General features: G+C 40.1%; 1 protein-coding gene across 2 annotated transcripts in view; it reads right to left on the reverse strand.

Moving 5' to 3' along the window:
• The window catches only part of Dlg3 (discs large MAGUK scaffold protein 3), a 49,551-nt gene that overhangs the window by 24,429 nt on the left and 7,104 nt on the right, over window positions 1-18,018 (reverse strand). For both annotated transcript variants that reach the window (XM_048797157.1, XM_048797156.1), the window contains exons 8-9: window positions 16,748-16,904; window positions 16,262-16,364 (exon numbers count right to left, since the gene is read on the reverse strand). In XM_048797157.1, coding sequence (XP_048653114.1) covers window positions 16,262-16,364; window positions 16,748-16,904 — 260 coding nt within the window. The remainder of the gene's footprint in view (window positions 1-16,261; window positions 16,365-16,747; window positions 16,905-18,018) is intronic.

Below are 18,018 nucleotides of genomic sequence, written 5' to 3' on the forward strand. Positions count from 1 at the left end.
GCTGAGCCCCAGCCCCAGCCCCCTTGATTCTTAACTCATAGTTTCAGCTACCCACTATGACTACCTACCTCTAAAAATAACAACTTTGCATCTCCTCTACATGAAAACCAAATTTTTCTTCCTTATGCCCACATTCCCCATTACTACAAGTGACACCCTCTCTTTCCCCTGTGCACAACCAGTATGTTTCCTTGAGTTTTGCTGTTTCTTCTTCCTAATTGCTTCTTCAACCCATCTTTGTCATTACTTACTGTTGATTTTTCCTATTTTGTTTATTTCTCTTAAGAGACAGCACCTCGTTATGTTACCCAGGCCAGTCTCCAACTCCTGGGGGCTCAAGCCATTCTCCCATGAATAGCTGGGACTACAGGTACACATCCCATCAAACATCCTGACAACTTTATCTCTGCCCCCACTATTCTTTGCCTTGATTTAGGTCACGTTATGGCATTTTCCCCCCTCTGGACCATTGCTATATTGCTTTAACTGTTCTAGTGCCCCTAGTTTCCAAACTTCAAAGCAGCTTAGCTTATTTGAACAAGCTTCCTAAAACTGCCAAGCCTCACACCACGTCCAGATATCTATATAAAAACTCAACAGCAACTAAAGAATTTCACTGTAATATTTCAACTAAACTTTCAAGGACTGCTATAACCATTCTCCAATATTTTTGTCTATCTATTTATCCCATCACACAGGTCCTCTTTTGCACTAGTCTGCATAGAACCCTTGAACACAATATGCTCCCATCTGTTATTCCCTGCTCCTGGAATTTTCTCCACTGACTAACACGAAACATTCTTCATGTCCTTCAACATCTTTCTTTCTTCATCCTAGAAATTTTATCCATTCACTTACTTAGTCAATTATTTACTGAGTGTCTACTGTTTGTCGGGCTCTGTGCTATCTTCTGGGAATACAATGGTAATAAAACCTTTCTCTACTAATTGCAATTACAAACTATTTAATCGCAATTGTGATAACTGCTATGAAGAAAACACTGAAAACCTAATAGGTTGACCTAACCTAATGTGTGAGGGAGCAGAGTTCACGAAGATTTCCCTGAGGAAGTGACCTTTAAGCTAAGTCCAGAGGAAAGGACTGTGTTGTTGAAGAAAGCATCCCAAACAGAAGAAACTTATGTGAGGGTACAAAATGTATAAAAAACAGTTAGGCAGGGGCAGATCATGCAAGGCCTTATGGAATATGGTAAGAATATTTGCCTTTATCCTAAGGGTACTGGGAAGAAGACATTAAAAATTTTTAAGGGACTGGGGTTGTAGCTTAGTGGTAGAGCACTTGTGTAGCACACATGAGGCACTGGGTTCAATCCCCAGCACCACATAAAAAATACTAAATAAAGGTATTGTGTCCATCTACAATTAAAAAATAAAATGTTTAAGGAAAGGAACAATGTGATCAAGGTGTGTGTGTGTGTGTGTGTGTGTATGTGTGTGTGTGTGTGTGACATTGGCTCTTGTGGGGGGGGGAGTAAATACGTGGTATCACATGTAGAATTTAAGTTTCCTGACAAAAGAGGACACTTCAATTTTTGTATATTCCCCAAGGTATCTGATATATATAGCCCCTGCTTTTACAACAATCAAACTAGATAACTCTCCAGCCTCTGCTCAAACACATCCAATAATGGGAAGCTCTCTAATTCTTTAGTATTATAGAATACTATTCAAGATTGCTGGGTGCAGTGGCACACATCTCTAGTCCCAGCAATTTGGGAGGTTGGTGCAGGTAGATCCCAAGTTGGAAACAGGCCTCTGTAACTTAGTGTGATACTCAGCAACTTAGTGAGATCTTGTCTTAAAACAAAAAATAAAAAGGACTAGGGATGTAGTAGTTTAGTGGTAAAGTGCCATTGGGTTCAATCCCCAGTTAAAAAAAAAGAAAAGAAAAAATACTATTCAAGAAAAAATTCTTGGGTTGATGGCCATGTCTTCTGCCAGCTGATCCTAATTTGGGTGTTTAAAATAGCATAAAACATGATGGGCTCTCAACAGCATGAAGGAATAGTTTAAAGAAGGTTGAAGAAGTGGAAAAGCCTATAGTCAGCTCTCAGACAACTGGATGAAATTGAGTAGAAGGTGGAATGAGAAAAGGAGATAGGGAGCAAAGACAGGTTGGGAACTGGATTATAAGAGCTTGAGATAGGGCTTTCATTACTAGGCTAAGGGAAAAAACTGTTAAGTGTTTAAATAGGAAAGTGATACAATTAAAAATAATTATTTTGGGAGTATAATATAGATGAGAGGACAGAAGAAGAGGTGACAGAGACCAGGAAGCAATTCTATTAGTTCAGACAACAATTTCAAAGTATGGGGCAAAGAGAATAGAAAGAAAGGATAACAATCAAGAAACATGTTGGAGCTAGAAGAGATAAAATTTGGCATCTGATTGGACATAGCATGAGATAGGATCAAAGGCAAATTCTGAGTGTTTTCCTGGTCTCCCAGGAAAGGTAGGATAACATCAGCCATAATGAAGAAGGGCCACTATGTCCTCAAAAATAGCCATCTCTTGTTCAGGTTAAATGTTGTTACTTTCTTAACAATTTTTCATTGAATATGGTTTCCAGACCTTTCACTCCCTTGTCCTTTTAAAATCTAATGCCCAGAATTTATGATGATGTCATTTCCTTTACTAAGCTACAAGCTCCTTGATGTGGTTTTTGTTTCCTTCTCAAAGTTTAGTGTGGTGAACTGCACCCTTGTTGAGTAGATCATCTTTTATTTAATGTGATAACTCTGTACAAAGATCTGAGAGGGCAAATGTGGACTATGTAATTCTTAAATTCTGGCACCTCAGAAGCAAATATGAGAAAAAAAGACTACACACTTTCTCCTTCTACCCACCAAAACATGCTACAAAACCACATACCACTTCTGCAAAGCACAGATGAATTCAGAGGTTTCAAGATACAGTTAACAGCCAAATAATGCACCAAAGGGTACTGAAACTACAATGTCCAACAATACAAACTGAACATATAATCAAGCCTGCGAATCCATCTCCCAAGAATCTGCTTTTAAAAATAAGCCACACATGTTGGCACATGCCTATAATCCCAGTGACTCAAGGAGGCTGATGCAGGAGAATCACAAATTCAAGGCCAGACTGGGCAGTTTAATGGTTTCATTAAAATAAAATAAAATGAAAGTCTGGGGACGAAGCTAGTGGTAGAGAGCACTTGCCTATTACGTGCAAGGCCCTAGGTTTCCATACCCAGCACTGCAAAAAGAGGGAAAAATAAGAATAAAAAATGACAATTGTCATTATTTTGGAAAAGCTGAAAGATGCTCAGTTTCTCAACCTATACTTCTATAGGCTTCTCCACCTATACTATAAGTTTATTTCATCCTATTAAAGACAGGAAAATATACAGACAAGAAACAAATGGCAGCAACAGAGGGCATTTATTCTGCATACAGTGTAGAATACTAATGATTTGAATGAAGATATAAAAAGGAAAAGCTACAAAATAGAAAAAAAGCCGTGCCTATCAAATTTGGAAATGACAAGATGCTGGGAAGACAACTGGATGACAGACTTCAGACACACAGACTATGACAGGAACAATCAGAAAATACAAACAAAAATAAAGTAAAATAGAAAACTATAACTCCCTGACCTTGAAGCCCCACACAAATACTGAGTAGGAAAGACATGGCTGAATAATAGCTTGTGTTTTGGTTGGCTATACACTCAAAATAAATCAACAGTTCCCCAAAAAGCTCATCCATTCTTATGGAAGTGCAGACGTTCAGATCTCAAACTCACACAGCCCTCATTTGCCACTGCTGAGCTGCCCTGAGGCCTAACGGAATCATCAGTTGTGAAAAATTACAGAACCCTGGTGGAAATAAAGTTACAACCTCAGAAGAGAGTCACAGATTTTCATGAGTATGGATTGTTTTAGATTGCTGTAGTTGCCTTTACAGTATAAACCCTCAGGATGTGTCTGAATTATAAGAGTCTGTCCCAACATTATGGCTCATGTCTTTCAACAAAATGGATGGAGGTGAAAGTAAAATAAGTCCATCAGGATACCTGTTAGTATGGAGTAGTAAGAATTGCCAAATAGCACATTTCTAGGAATGACAATCTTCTGTTTTTATAGAAGGCTATTACTTGAATTAGTTTCTAATTATGGATCCGCTATTTATAAATCTGATACTTCTAAAACTAGGAAAAATTTAAAGTCCCTTCTAATTATGACAACTATGATTTTATAACAAAGTCATTGAAATCCAAAAGGAATCAAACCTAGGACTCTTCAATTTAACTTGCTTATTATAATATAGGAGAGGGAAATCTTCATATCTTCAAATAATCCTTAACTCTTTGGGCCAAAAAAAATACCAAATCAATAAGCATAAGATACAAAAAAATTCCCAAGGCTAGATGAGAGGGCAGAAAAGTGGTAAATGGCCTTAATATAGGCAAATATTGTGAGAGAATAATAATTTCAGCTCTACTTTTAGAACAATGGCTCAGAACTATAACTAACCATGAAAAGAAGCCTGGGGTGTCATTGTTCTGGTTCTGGTCCCTGCACTGTCACAATGTGCTTCCTCATTCCTATACACCCTTAGCCATGTTTCTGAAGTATATTAGGAATAAAACAGAAAACAAGACATGCTACATCAGCACACCATAAGAAATTCTTGTTTACTTCTACTGACTGGTTGTTTCTGTCTCCAAAGAGCTTAGTGAGGATGCAGGAAGAACTAGCTATTGGGCAAAAGTGCCATACTATATAAAGATTTCATTACATTAAGCGACCTGATCTGAAATGAGTGGAATGAAAAATGCCTTGATCTCACACAGAGCTAAGAAAAAGCATTCACAGGGCCTTCTAATTGGTCCTTCTCTCTTCATTTCACCCAGCAGATCAGGGTAAAAGCTTCAAATAGGGCCTTTTCTCTCCTTCAAAGGAATTTCATGTGGCATATTCAAATGAAAGATTGACAAAGCTTTTGACTCCTTTAATTCATAAGCCAAAGTATACGTAAAGACCACCGCAAGGTAAAACACCTCATCCAGGCAACATGAGCACGAAGGCAAAATTACACCTTTTCCCTACTCCCAAAGTGGTAAATATGCTAGTTTAGAACAATCTTGTTCACTTAACAGCAATACTCCAACACAGTGACCAAAATATACACATCTTGTGATAAAGCTTACCAATTTGAGCTAATGTAACCATTTTCTGTTTTGACAGGTCACTAAAGAGTCTAGATTCAAATGTTCTTCACAGTAGTCACTCCCACAGGATCACAAACTCTGACAATCTTTATTAAAGTATCAATTGAATCTCCTTTAGGTCAAGTTTCTGTAGAAGGAACCCAGAAAAAGGAACCTAGAGAAAGACTCCTCTTGTTTATAGTTGTCAAAACATGTGGTCATTTTTTAGTAATGGACAATCTCCCAGAGTAAAATATTACAGAACAGAATAAGAAACTCCAAATCCAAATTGTGCATGTGTCTAAAAGGAAATGATGGATTATTTAATAAAATGTACTTAATAAATTCATTAACATTTGGAGCAGAAATTAAGTTAATTAAGTGAATACTCTACCTTACATTATAAATAAATCCCAGGCAGGTTAAGGTTTTAAATATAAAACAAAACATTAACTAGAATAAAACATAGGTGATTATTTATTTGCTTTCCAGCAGGGAAGGCTCTGCTAAACCTATGAACATGAGCAGAGGCAAAACACACAAAAACACTGAGAGATCTGACTACATAAAAACAGAAGATATCTTTATATCAAGATAAAATAAAGCAAAAGAGAGTTCTTGCCTAGTATGCACAAGGCCCTGGGTTCAATGTCCAGCACTGAAAATAAATAAATAAATAAAAGCCAAAAAAAGAAAAAAAGCAAACTTCAAAGTGGTAAGTCTTTATATCTGACAAAGAATTAGTATTCAAACTGTACTGAAGTTTCTATATATCAATAAGAATGAATGAACACAACCCAATAGGGAAATAGAAAAAGGATATGAACAGGAAATACACCAAAACAAACAAAAAAACAATAAACATACACACACATATACAAATGTTCAATTCTATTATTAACAAAAGAAATTAAAAATAAAAATTTAAATTAAATAACAACATTTACCTATCAAATTAGCAGAGGTTGTCTTTAAAAATATTCCAGGTTAGTGAGGATATTAAAAGAAACATCCTTACACTGCCAGTTGAGGTGGAGGTCAAATTGGCAAAAATACATCAAAAGCCTTAAACATGCTCTTTTTTTGGTCCTGGGGAGTGAAACATTTTACCACTGAGTGGACATCCCAAGCCCCGTTTTAAAAATACTTATTTTGAGACAGGGTCTCCTTAAATTGCTAAGACTGGCCTAAAACTTGCCATCCTCTGGCCTCAGTCTCCCGTGTAACTGGGATTTAGGACACATGCCACCATAACTGACTATGTTCATACATTTTGACCCAATAATGCCATTTAAAGGAATTGATCCTGAAGAAATAATCATAGATTCATAATAACCTTGTACATGGATATACATCTAAATGTTTTGTACAGGCTCAAAACATTGGAAAAAAACTAAAAGTCCATATCCACCAATAAGGTACTGGTTACTCAAATTATGGCACATACATAATATTATTTTGCTGATAATCTTTTTTATATGATGGAATATTATTTAAGTACTAAAAACCATTTTTTCAAAGAATATATAATGGCCTAGGAAATATTCATGATATAAGTTAATAAAGAAATATAAAATTACTTCAATACAAAAATCACATTCTTAAAAAGAATTTGGGGGGAAATACGCAAATGTAACACCCACATGCAACTGGTTATCTCTGGAGGTACTTCTATAGATGCTGAAATGTGTTTACTTTATATTTTTCTGTATTTTCTAACTTTCTACATATCCAAATTTGAGACTTTTATATGCAGGAAAATAAATATAAAAGAGGGGTGGGGGAGGCAGATTAATGGGTCTAAGGACAAAGTGAGGACATACTTGCACTAGAAGCTTCCCTGCAAGTGTGGCTCATTAATTGGTTTCCATACTGCTCATTCAACCAGTTACAGACAAATTCATAGAAATATATTTTCACTATGATCACCTGAATAGTTTAGACAAAAGTAGACCAAAGAATGCCTTGCTGAGTGTAGCTATATCACATCTACCATTATTTCCCTGATCAATAGGCCTATGACCTTGTCTATTGAGAAAATTTATTTTGGTCAGGCTGACTTGTTTGACCTTGGTGAACCAGTACTGGGGTTCCTAGAGTTCACCACTCCTTTTTCTGAGTATTTATAAAACATTCTTAATAATCTTCTCTGGAATTTAACCCCAGATTTGAAATTCCAAGTTCCTAAGTACGTATTTATATAAAATCTTAATTTTCTTCCTTCTTTTGGTCTAAAAAAATTTTTTTATCACTTAACTTCATATCAAATAGAAAAACTTAAAAGTCTCTAGGGTTATTCTTTTTAAAAATATATAAATTCAGTAAAAAGTAAACAAAAGTTCACTTCAAGAGGACAAAAGCCTTATCATAGGATACAAGGGAAGACGAACCCTTACTAAAGCAATATTATTAGTTCAAGACTGTAATTAAATAATAGGCAAAGTACAAACAGTAACTTGTAAACTGAATTCACAACTCACTTCCACTTATCTGACACAGAATTTGAGTTACAAAAACATTAGAAATCAAGATATGAATGGTGGGCTGGGGATGTGGCTCAAGCGGTAGTGCACTCGCCTGGCATGCGTGCAGCCCGGGTTCGATCCTCAGCACCACATACAAACAAAGATGTTGTGTCCGCCAAATACTAAAATAAATAAATAAATATTAAAATTCTCTCTCTCTCTCTCCCTCTCTCTTAAAAAAAGATATGAATGGTGTGAATATACTTTATATACAACCAGAGATATGAAAAATTATGCTCTATATGTGTAATATGAATTGTAATGCATTCTGCTGTCGTATATAACAAATTAGAATTTTAAAAAGAAGAAAAAAATTAGAGATCATTTTGCATAGTCCCCACAATTTATATATCAGAAAATTGGGTCCATAAAATCATTCAGGACCTTAAAGATAAATTCAGAACTAGAAGCCAGAGCTAGAAGCCATACACACAAAATGGGTATAAAAACAGTATTTTTTTTACTTTCAGTGACAACAGTAAGGTCGAATTATTCTACTTCTCTATTTAAAACAGTAAGGTCAAATTACTTCTACTTCTCTATTTAAAACAACAACACAATTACTCTGTTGTATAATATAAGACTATAGCTTTAAACAAAACAATGTCAATATCAGGGTAAAGATTTCAACAAGGAACACATTAAATTAAAGGGAAATTCTAAAAAGCTATAATTACATAAAAAATAATTAATTCTCATTACTATATATTATTCTGCTTCATCAGAAAGAAATGATGTTTTACAGACACTAAAGATCCTAGGATTTTGACTCAAATTATCTAGCAAGGACAAGAAAGCACCTGTCTAGGGAGGTTCATCTAACTACCATGTCCTTGGGCTATATGGAACACTGAAAAGCAAAATACAAACACACATATCCAGCTCCAGGGGACAAAACTTGTAAACTTAGAAGAAAAAAATGTTAAGCTTTTTTTAACACAGGAAGAGCCTAAAAGGTTATATACCCTTTGGAAAAAGTCTGGCAGTTTCTCAAAAATATTAAGTTACCTTGTGACCCAGCAATTTTATCCCTAGGTATAAATCCAAAAGAATTGAAGACACGTTCACATAAATATTCACATATGAACATTCATAGCAACAGTATTCACAGTAATTGAAAGGTAAAAATAGCCCAAATATCCATCAACAAAAAATGGAGGGCTGGGGATGTGGCTCAAGTGGTAGCGCGCTCGTCTGGCATGCGTGCGGCCCGGGTTCGATCCTCAGCACCACATACCAACAAAGATGTTGTGTCTGCCGATAACTAAAAAAATAAATAAATATTTTTTTTAAAAAAATGGATAAATTGTGGTATAACCACAGAATGGAATATTATTCATCCATTAAAAGGACTGAAGTACAGATACATGCTACAACATGGGTGAACCTTGAGAACACTGCACTAAGTAAAAGAAGCCAGACACAAAAGGTCACATATTGTATGATTTCATTTATATGAACTGGAAAACAGGGACAACTTTATGGAAACAGAAGTTTCCTAGGTCTGGGGGGAGGGGAGAAGTTGGTGTAAAATGGGGAGTGACTGGTAATGGGGAAAAGGCTTCCTTTTGGAATGATGAAAATTTCTAAAGTTGGTGGGGGGAGTATCTCATGAAAATCAAAGTGAGATCCACAGAATAGAGGAAAGGGACCAGAAGATAAGGGGAGGCTGAGAAAGGAAAAAGTATTGGGGAGGAATATTAGCCAAATTATATTGTTATATTGTGTGTATGCAATAATAATGTCACCATTATGTACAACTATAAAAATGTGGAGAGAAAAAAGTTTTGAAAATTGTAATCAACAAGTAATAAAGACTGATTAACATGAAGTTATTTAGAGTCTTTACTATCTGAATGATTTTTTTTTTGTTTTGCTACAAAAAAAGAAAATGTTCTAAAGTCAACTGTGGTATAGTTGCACATCTCTGAAAATTCTAAAAACTGTTGAACTGTACACTTTAAATGGGTATTCACTGTATGGTATGTGAATTACATTTCAATAAGCTGGTTCCAAAAATCCTGGGCCTTATCATTTCCATCAGGTCAGCATTCCTAGCTAAAATTATCTATAGCCAAGCCTTAAACCCTTCCAGCCCACTAAGTGATATGAGTGAGAGATAGTCATCTTCCTGGTTCCTTCTAATCACCTCAGTAATAACATGGTTTGGATTACTCTGGTCTCAAGTCAGTTTGGAAATGAGATGAGAATCAAATCAGGGGACCCAGGAAAGCAAACCAATGTCAACAATAAGCATATGAAAGATGCTGGACATCAGGGAAATGCAATTCAAACCACAATGAGATACTACTTCACACGCACCAGATGGCTAGAATCAAAAAGACTGACAATAACAAGCTTTGGGGAAGATGTGAAAATTGGAACCCTAACTCACTGCTGGTGTGAATGTGAAATTGTGCCACCTTGGAAAGTAGCCAAGCCATTTTTCTAAAAGTTAAACATAGAATGACCATATGATCAGCAATTCTACCTTTAGGGATATATATCCAAGAGAAATGTAAACATATATCCATGCAAAAAATGGCACATCAATGTTCATAGAGCCATTATTTGAAATAGCCAAAAAGTGGAAACGACCCTACTGTCCATCTATTGATAAACAAAATGTGATAAATACATATAATAGAATATTATGCAGTCATAAAAAGGTACAAAGTATTCGTAGTAGATGCTACAATACAGAAGAACTGGCAATATTATGCTAAGTGAAGGAAGTTAGTTCCCAAATATGATATACTATATGATTCTTTTATATGAAATATTCAGAATAAACAAATCCATAGAAACAGCAGATTAGTGGTTGCCTGGAACCAAGACTGGGAAGAGTGATGATAAAGGGGTGGTGAAGATTATAAAAATCAGTTGCAACAATGGTTGTACAACTTTGTGAACATTCTATGGATCACTAATATATACCTTTAAATAAGTGAATTGTAAGGAAACAAAAAATGATGACGGGGTACTATAGTTCAGGTGGTACAGCACTTGCCTAGCATGACCAAGGCCCTGGGTGCCATCTCCAGTACTTAAAAATGACAAATATAATTCCATTTCACTTGAAGAAGAGAGAAATGGGGCTGGGGATGTGGCTCAAGCGGTAGTGCGCTCGCCTGGCATGCGTGCGGCCCGGGTTCGATCCTCAGCACCACATACAAACAAAGATGTTGTGTCCGCCAAAAACTAAAAAATAAATATTAAAATTTCTCTCTCTCTTTCTCTCTCCTCTCTCTCTCTCAAAAAAAAAAAAAAAAAGAAGTGAGAAATGCCTATCTACCGCATTAATATTCTTAAGCCTGCACACATTTGTTAATAAGTCTAGCAAACCCAACTTCCACTTTGTTGCTCCTCCTGGGATTTTCCCAACAGTATCATTCCCTGGTAATCTTCCTAAATTCACTTTCCTTCTGCAGGAAAAAGGGTCTCCCTGGGGCCTCCAGAAGCCCCTTTACCCCAGGTTACTTCTTCCTTTGGGTCAGGAGTTTGTGGCCATCAAGATTGAATAGCTGAGATTTTGGAGTTGGTTTAACTCCATTTGTTAACAAAAGCTTCTGGCACCTGAAAAATCTCAGAGTGGTATCTTTTGCTGTGACCAGAAATATTTCGGTAGAGAGAGGGGCTCACAGTTTCCCATTGCAGTAGGAGATATCTCTGGCCTAATGGCAAAAAATCCTGAATCCAAAGTTCTAAGGAAATCTGACTTCAAACTTTGATTCTGCCCCTTACTTACTATGTGACCCTCAGTAAGTTACTCAATCTCTCTCACCCTCACTTTCCTCATCTGCAAAATGGGAAAATACCACCTATCCTGCACATATTTAGGTTATCCTTTAGGGATAATGATGTTATCTTTAGGGATAACCTAAAGATGAATGCTTACAAAAATGTCTAGAACATAGATACTTAATTCAGTTCAACAAAAAATGTGCCAGGTTCCAGACAAGGTGCTGGGGACACAAAGATGAATACAATACTAACTTGTCTTCCAGTTGTTCACAGTGTAGAAATGCTGTTACCAGGAGTTTATTTTCTTTCTTCCTCATCTTAGCCTTCTTTTACAATGATGATATAAGTTTCAGAATATTTTCTGCCTTTTCACCTCTGGGCTCTCAAGAGAGATCATGCTGATAGGGTAGCAGTAATGTTTACGTGCTTCATTCTCAAACACAGGGAGTTGGGATAGTTACTTAAATGTTGTAGGGAAAATATTCCTTCTATGCTTTCAAGTTATTGTCAACAGTGATCACTAACTTTCCCATTTTTTTCTTTTTTTTTAACTTTTTTTAGTTGTTGATGGACACAATATCTTTATTTTTATTTGTTTTTATGTGGTGCTGAGGATCAAACCCAGTGCCTCACATGTGCAAGGCAAGCACTCTACTGCTGAGCCACAACCCCAGCCCCTAACTTTCCCAGTTTTCATGGTATAAGTATGCTTATTCAGCACCTTAAAATAAGTTACCGAAAAACTCTTAATTCTCACTCAGTGTACCCCCACCCTATTTGGATTTATATTGCAATTGAAAAGACTGTTCACAAAGTATCACTTCCCAGTTTAGCTACCTTAGTGACCAATTTCTGGCTCACCCTCCTGATTTGGAGATCAGGTTCTATTCTAAAAACCAAAAGACTCTCCAGAAAAATACCAGCACAGTATATATAAGCAGAGGCTGACATATAGTAACTACAGGGGAAATATAGGAGATCTCAAAATGTTATAATAACACCAAGCCCATCCTTCCCTTGATGGAGCAATTCCACAAAGCCACAGAAAAATATGGTTTTTTTTTTCATTTTAGAATAGATTGGAAGAAACCCTTTGCCAAGCAAGAGCCAGTTGTTTAAATTTTTGATTTGAATTTTAAGCAGGATTATACATGCCTAAGAACATCATGCTATTTTTAGCTAATAGGTAGGATTGCTGTGTCCACAACAGTATGGAGCAATCAGGAGCGAAACTATCAAACGTCATCTCTCACTATGGTACCTTATCATTTTGTTCTTCTCTTTCTATTTTAACATTTTAAGAAGCTTCATCATGAAAACACTTGTAAAGCACACATACTAGACACAATACAAAGTTTAAATAAAAAGACATAGTTCCTATGTTTTATTACGGCTTTAATTCACATTAAACAAACCAGATACATGAGAGAAGCTCAAGTTCAGAGCATTCTCAAGTTGCCATCCAGCCCCTAAGTGTCCAAGGAGATACATTAGGAAGCAATTGTCCTAAACCTATCACCCTTCCAGTGCTTGCACTCTTTATGTATTAAAAGGAAAAGGGTAATGAAAGAGTTCTCAAACTGTCTGTGATGACAGAGGCACAACTGTGTATCACTGAATTGTATATTTAACTGGGGCAATTGTGCAGTATTTACCTAAAATCTTACTAAAGTCATTTAAAAAGGGAGGAAAAATGTTCTTACTCAGTTCTAATTAGTCAAACCTATTTTTTAAGCTCTCACACTAAAGCTTATCTTGCTAAAGGCTGTTCTGGTTTGGCAATATTGCCTCAGTGCACAGTACCTTTTTCCACATATCTTTCTTTCTGTTGTTGCTTCCCTACTCTCTCTTCTGTTATTTCCCCAATATTTTCCTATTACTCTTCTAGTGTAAACTAGGTCTTAGGGTCTCTCAGTTGTTATAACCATGTACCAACTGGTGGACCTCAGGATTAAATGAATTGCTGACCCTGGACAACTTCCCCTTCATGACCTTAGGCAAGTCACATCCCGGCTGTCCTGTGCTTATTCCAGTCTGCAGGGTCAGGGGTTGGACCACATGATCCTTTCCAGCTCTCACATTCTATGTGGGAAAAAATCCAAACAATGAACACTTACTTGGCTGATAATATGCAAAGTTGCTGCCATTTTTTCCAATACACATATACTTGGATTATTCAATATTTAAATACCCACCATGATGCAATCCTCCAAAGAACCATATTTAATATATTTATGAAATGATCAACATGGGGTCCTTATTTTTAAAAACAAGCACTTTATCAAAGAAAATTCAGAGCAAATGCTTGATAGTCCCTCTAGACCTGTCTCTGAGGGTCCATTTTCAAATGAAAAAAAAGAAAAAAGAAAAAAAGCTTTTAAATTCAACAGATCCCTGTTGAATTTGGCAAACCAAAGAAAGAAATAAGATTGGGATAGCACTGCCTTAACAACAGTGATTCAACTAAAATCCTAAGAGGAAAAAAAGGCCCTATGTATCAAGTGGTAGAAAGACCTGACACAAGACAGCACCTCAACCTCAACTCTCAGAAATATGCTCAGAGAGCAAATGAACACCACAGGAATCCCTCTACCCTGGATAATTTACAGCTTTTTATACAAACCAGTTGCATTTCCCCAACAAGTCACAGAAACATGTAGTCACCAGTTTCCAACATACCACCACCAAACAAATTCACAGTATTGTTTCCATGTGCCCAACATCAGAGAGTAAAAGTGAAAGAAACATCAATTTCTCCTACACACACACACACACACACACACACACACACAGAGAACTATGCAAGAGAAACCATTTCCTTTGCAGAAACTAAGTCGTCTAAGTTGTGGGCACGTAATGGATAAATATTAGTTACTAATAAAAATCCAACGGTTAGGGTTAGCTCTCTACTGAGAAGCAAACAGCACACGCATAAATGATGAAAACAATAACCCTAAGGTGTGATCCTTGTCAGTAAGCTGAATGCCAAACATGGAGAGAAATGTATCCATTTGCATCCCTCTTTCCCACTACCTCAGACCAACAAGCTCTCCTGGTAGTTACCTCCCTACTCGTCTGTGTCCCTATCCAAGAAGTCACGCAAAAAGTAGCAGGCTCTCTCTTTTTTTCCCTTCAGGCCCTGGGGGCACTGAACCAGCGTGGGGGAGGGGGCAGAAAGGACAAAGGTGGACACTTTCGAGCCCTCTCAACTTTGTCCCCGGGCTCCCACTGTCTCTCCCCTTCTCCTCACAGAACTAGAGCACCTGCCAGAGACAGGTCCCCTCCTTCAGGTTACTAACCAGATCACAGGGCCTAGGTGTCCAGGGAGCCCAGGCACTGTACCTCTAAGGGACAAAGGCCAGGCTTACAAAGGGAAGGGGAGGCGAAAGAGTCGGGACGGAATGAAACCTTTACTAACAAAAGGAAGGGGGCACTAGAATACCAACCCATCGCTGGTGTTCCCCGAGGTTAGGTGAAATGTGTGTGGGGGAAGGGGAAGGTTTAGAAAATTCCTCAGGGAAAGAGGGCGCAGCAGCCAGCAGGAAGGAGGATGCAGACAGGACTGAGGCTCTGGGGCGCGAGGGGTGCACAGTTCATGGGTGAAGAGAGGTGATGGCAAAGAGGTGAAGGCTAGACAGGACCCAGTGGACAGAGCAACACCGCGCAGTGCTGCCTGGGGCCAGAGAGGGACCCTCAGGAGGTGCTCAGAAGGGGGCTGGGGGCCCGCGGTGAAAGTATTCGGGGAAGAAGGCAGAGTTGGGGACGAAGTGTTGGAAAAGAGACTGAGAACAGAACCGTAGAGAGGCTGGGGTGGCGGGGGACTGTGAGGGGGCCTGACCCCTGTCCGCCCCACCTCACCTGGCGCCGGGTCGGAGTCCAGGTCTAGTGCTGAGAAAGAACCAGCTCCGGCCAGTCCCTCCGTCCCGCGCCGGAGACCACGGACACAAAGCGGGGCGCGCGGGAGGAGGGGAGAGAGAAAGAGAGAGAAGAAGGGGGAGGGGAAGAAGGAGGAGGAGACGCCTGAGGCGCGCGAGGGGGAGAAGGAGGGGCGCCCGCCGCCCTCCGCCTGGGTCAAGGGGCGGGGCGTGCGCCTGGAGGCCGAGCACGGCTGGCCAATGGTCATCCCGCCGGCCTGAAGGATAGGGCGCGCCTTCTCGCAGCTCACCTCGGCACCGGCACCTGGGCCTCTTCTGGCCTCAGCCAATCAAACGCTTTCATTTGTATAACTGGCCCCGCCCATTCACCCCAGCCAGGGCACTACTTGCTGAGAATACAAAGAAGGCACGCATCCCCAAAGCGAGAGGTGGTCGACTCCCGACGCCCTACCCCAAGGGCGCAGTATCCCCTTTCAGCATGTTTACCAGCCTTCTAGGTGAGGGGAGGGGGTGGAGTCAGAGAAGTTTGGCTCAAGACCTTAAGAGATGGGAATTCTTTTTCCCCGTGGGCCTTCTAATCCAGAGCTGCTCTTCTGTTACAGGGCACACAGTTCCCTGTCTTCACCTCTAGTTCTCCCCCTCCCCTCCCATTTTTTCCAGTTGCCCTAATCTCTGTGCTTCAACCCGTAGGCTGCTGCCCACTACTGGCCTTCTGCTGCACTGCATCCCTCATCAGTACGCTCTGAGCACAGCCTTCAAGCCGCCCCAACCAACCCCTGTCCAGAAGGAAAAGGAGAGACAAAGAGATTACTGCACTAGGATAGCAGGGACCTGGTCAAGTGGCTCTGTACCATCAATAATTAGCATAAGTGCAAACTCCCCAGCCAAAGCATCTCTTCCCACCTTCCCTTCTCCTACCTTCAGGTCTGTACTGGGCCACAATGGTGACTGACTGGCCAGCCCGTTTCAGAGCAGCTGCAGCTTGCTCATGAGTTGCATTCCTCAGGTTCACTCCATTTACCTGATCAAAGAGAGGAGTCATGAGCCACTCCAAAAGCAAGAAAGGAAGTCCTCTGTCCTACCAGTTAGAAGGAAATGTCTTTCTCAAAATTCCATCCTTGCCCCCTAAATGAAACCTAAAGGACACAACATCTGTAGTGCAATCTTTGTAGGAGTCTAATGCCAATCAGGGTTAAGATCCAAGATATATTCATTTTCTCCTTAAGGATAAGTCTGGTCTTGGTCCCCTGTCCCTCACTAAGGATATCTATAAAGACAATGTATGTTTTCTCTAGTCCTTAGCTCTTGCCTCATCTCAAGAAGCATTCTTTAAGGAAGCCAGGTCTCCCCTCCTCCCTTTCAGACTGGCACAGCTCCCATCCTCCCACCTCGCCTTTGTCTCACCGATAAGATCCGGTCTCCCCTGCGCAGCTCCCCACTCAGGTCGGCTGGGCCTCCTGCCAGGATGAAGGAGACAAAAATGCCTTCTCCATCCTCTCCTCCTACGATGTTGAAACCTAGGCCTGTAGAGCCTTTGTGTAGGATGATCTTGCGGGGCTCTCTGGTGGGAAAGGAATGGAGACACAATGGAGGTCAGGACAAAAGGAGATAAGAACTGTTGTCCCTGTCAGGGCCAGCCTGGAAAAGGACCCATACATGCTGTAGGGAGTAAGGACTTAGGTCTATATGTATGATGCCCTGTTCCTCCCTTCATCTCCTGAAACCTGCTTGACTGCTCTTTGTTGTCAGATGCCCAGTTTCAGTTCCTCTTCTCTCCTTGTTCTTGAGGCCTTGGCATCAACTTCCCAATGGACAGCTCTCTCTATCAGGTCAACAAACCCGTACCCTGAACTCTAGAACCCAAATCCCAGAGCCCACTCACCAGTCCTCTTCCTCCCCAGAGCCTCCTATCCTATGGACCCTGTCACAGACCCTGGGCCACAAGAAGAGGAACATGTCAGGGACAGTGGACTCACCCTGAGTTGACTACACCTACCATCCACAAAATGTGCATACTTACTTCACATCTGCCTCTCTGCCATCTCAAATTTCCACCCACCAACCATGACCCTTCCTACCTTCCCCAAGAACATATTTAATAAACCACTAGGTACCCCTAATAGGTGATGTGGGAGACAGAGATGAAGAAATCCCAGGTCCTCAAATGATGCTTACGGGCTAAACTGAAGAAAGGGGATATGAAAAATGCGACTAAAACTAATCATATCCGTGGAACCCCTTTCTAAATGGTCACAGTGTGATCAGGTGAGAGCAAACTTCCACACATATACTCACATACAACCCGACTCCCAGCACATTTCCAGGCCCACTTGTTACAAGCATCTTTCCTCAGAGAAGCCCTGAGTCCCAAGTGAGGGTCCCCCTTTCTCGGTCCCAGTCTCAGATGTGAGGCTCCCTCCCTGAGTCCCCGATGCTCTGGTTCCCAACCTTCCACTCCTACCTGGCATCCCCTCCAGGCCGCAGGGAGCGGAGCGGCCAGGCCCACCTCTGCGAAGCCCTCCTCCAGGCTGAAGCCGAGGCCGAGCCCAAGCCCAGGGCCAAGCCGGAGCCTGAGAATTTGCGGGCCCTCTCCATGGCTCCTCTGGCTCTCCCCCTGTCTGCCTACCCTTCCGGCTCCACCGCAGTCTGCCCAGCAGCCTACCAGGCCCCACCCC

The sequence above is a fragment of the Marmota marmota genome, unplaced genomic scaffold (genome assembly GCF_001458135.2).
Source record: "Marmota marmota marmota unplaced genomic scaffold, marMar, whole genome shotgun sequence".
Classification (NCBI taxonomy): Eukaryota; Metazoa; Chordata; class Mammalia; order Rodentia; family Sciuridae; genus Marmota; species Marmota marmota.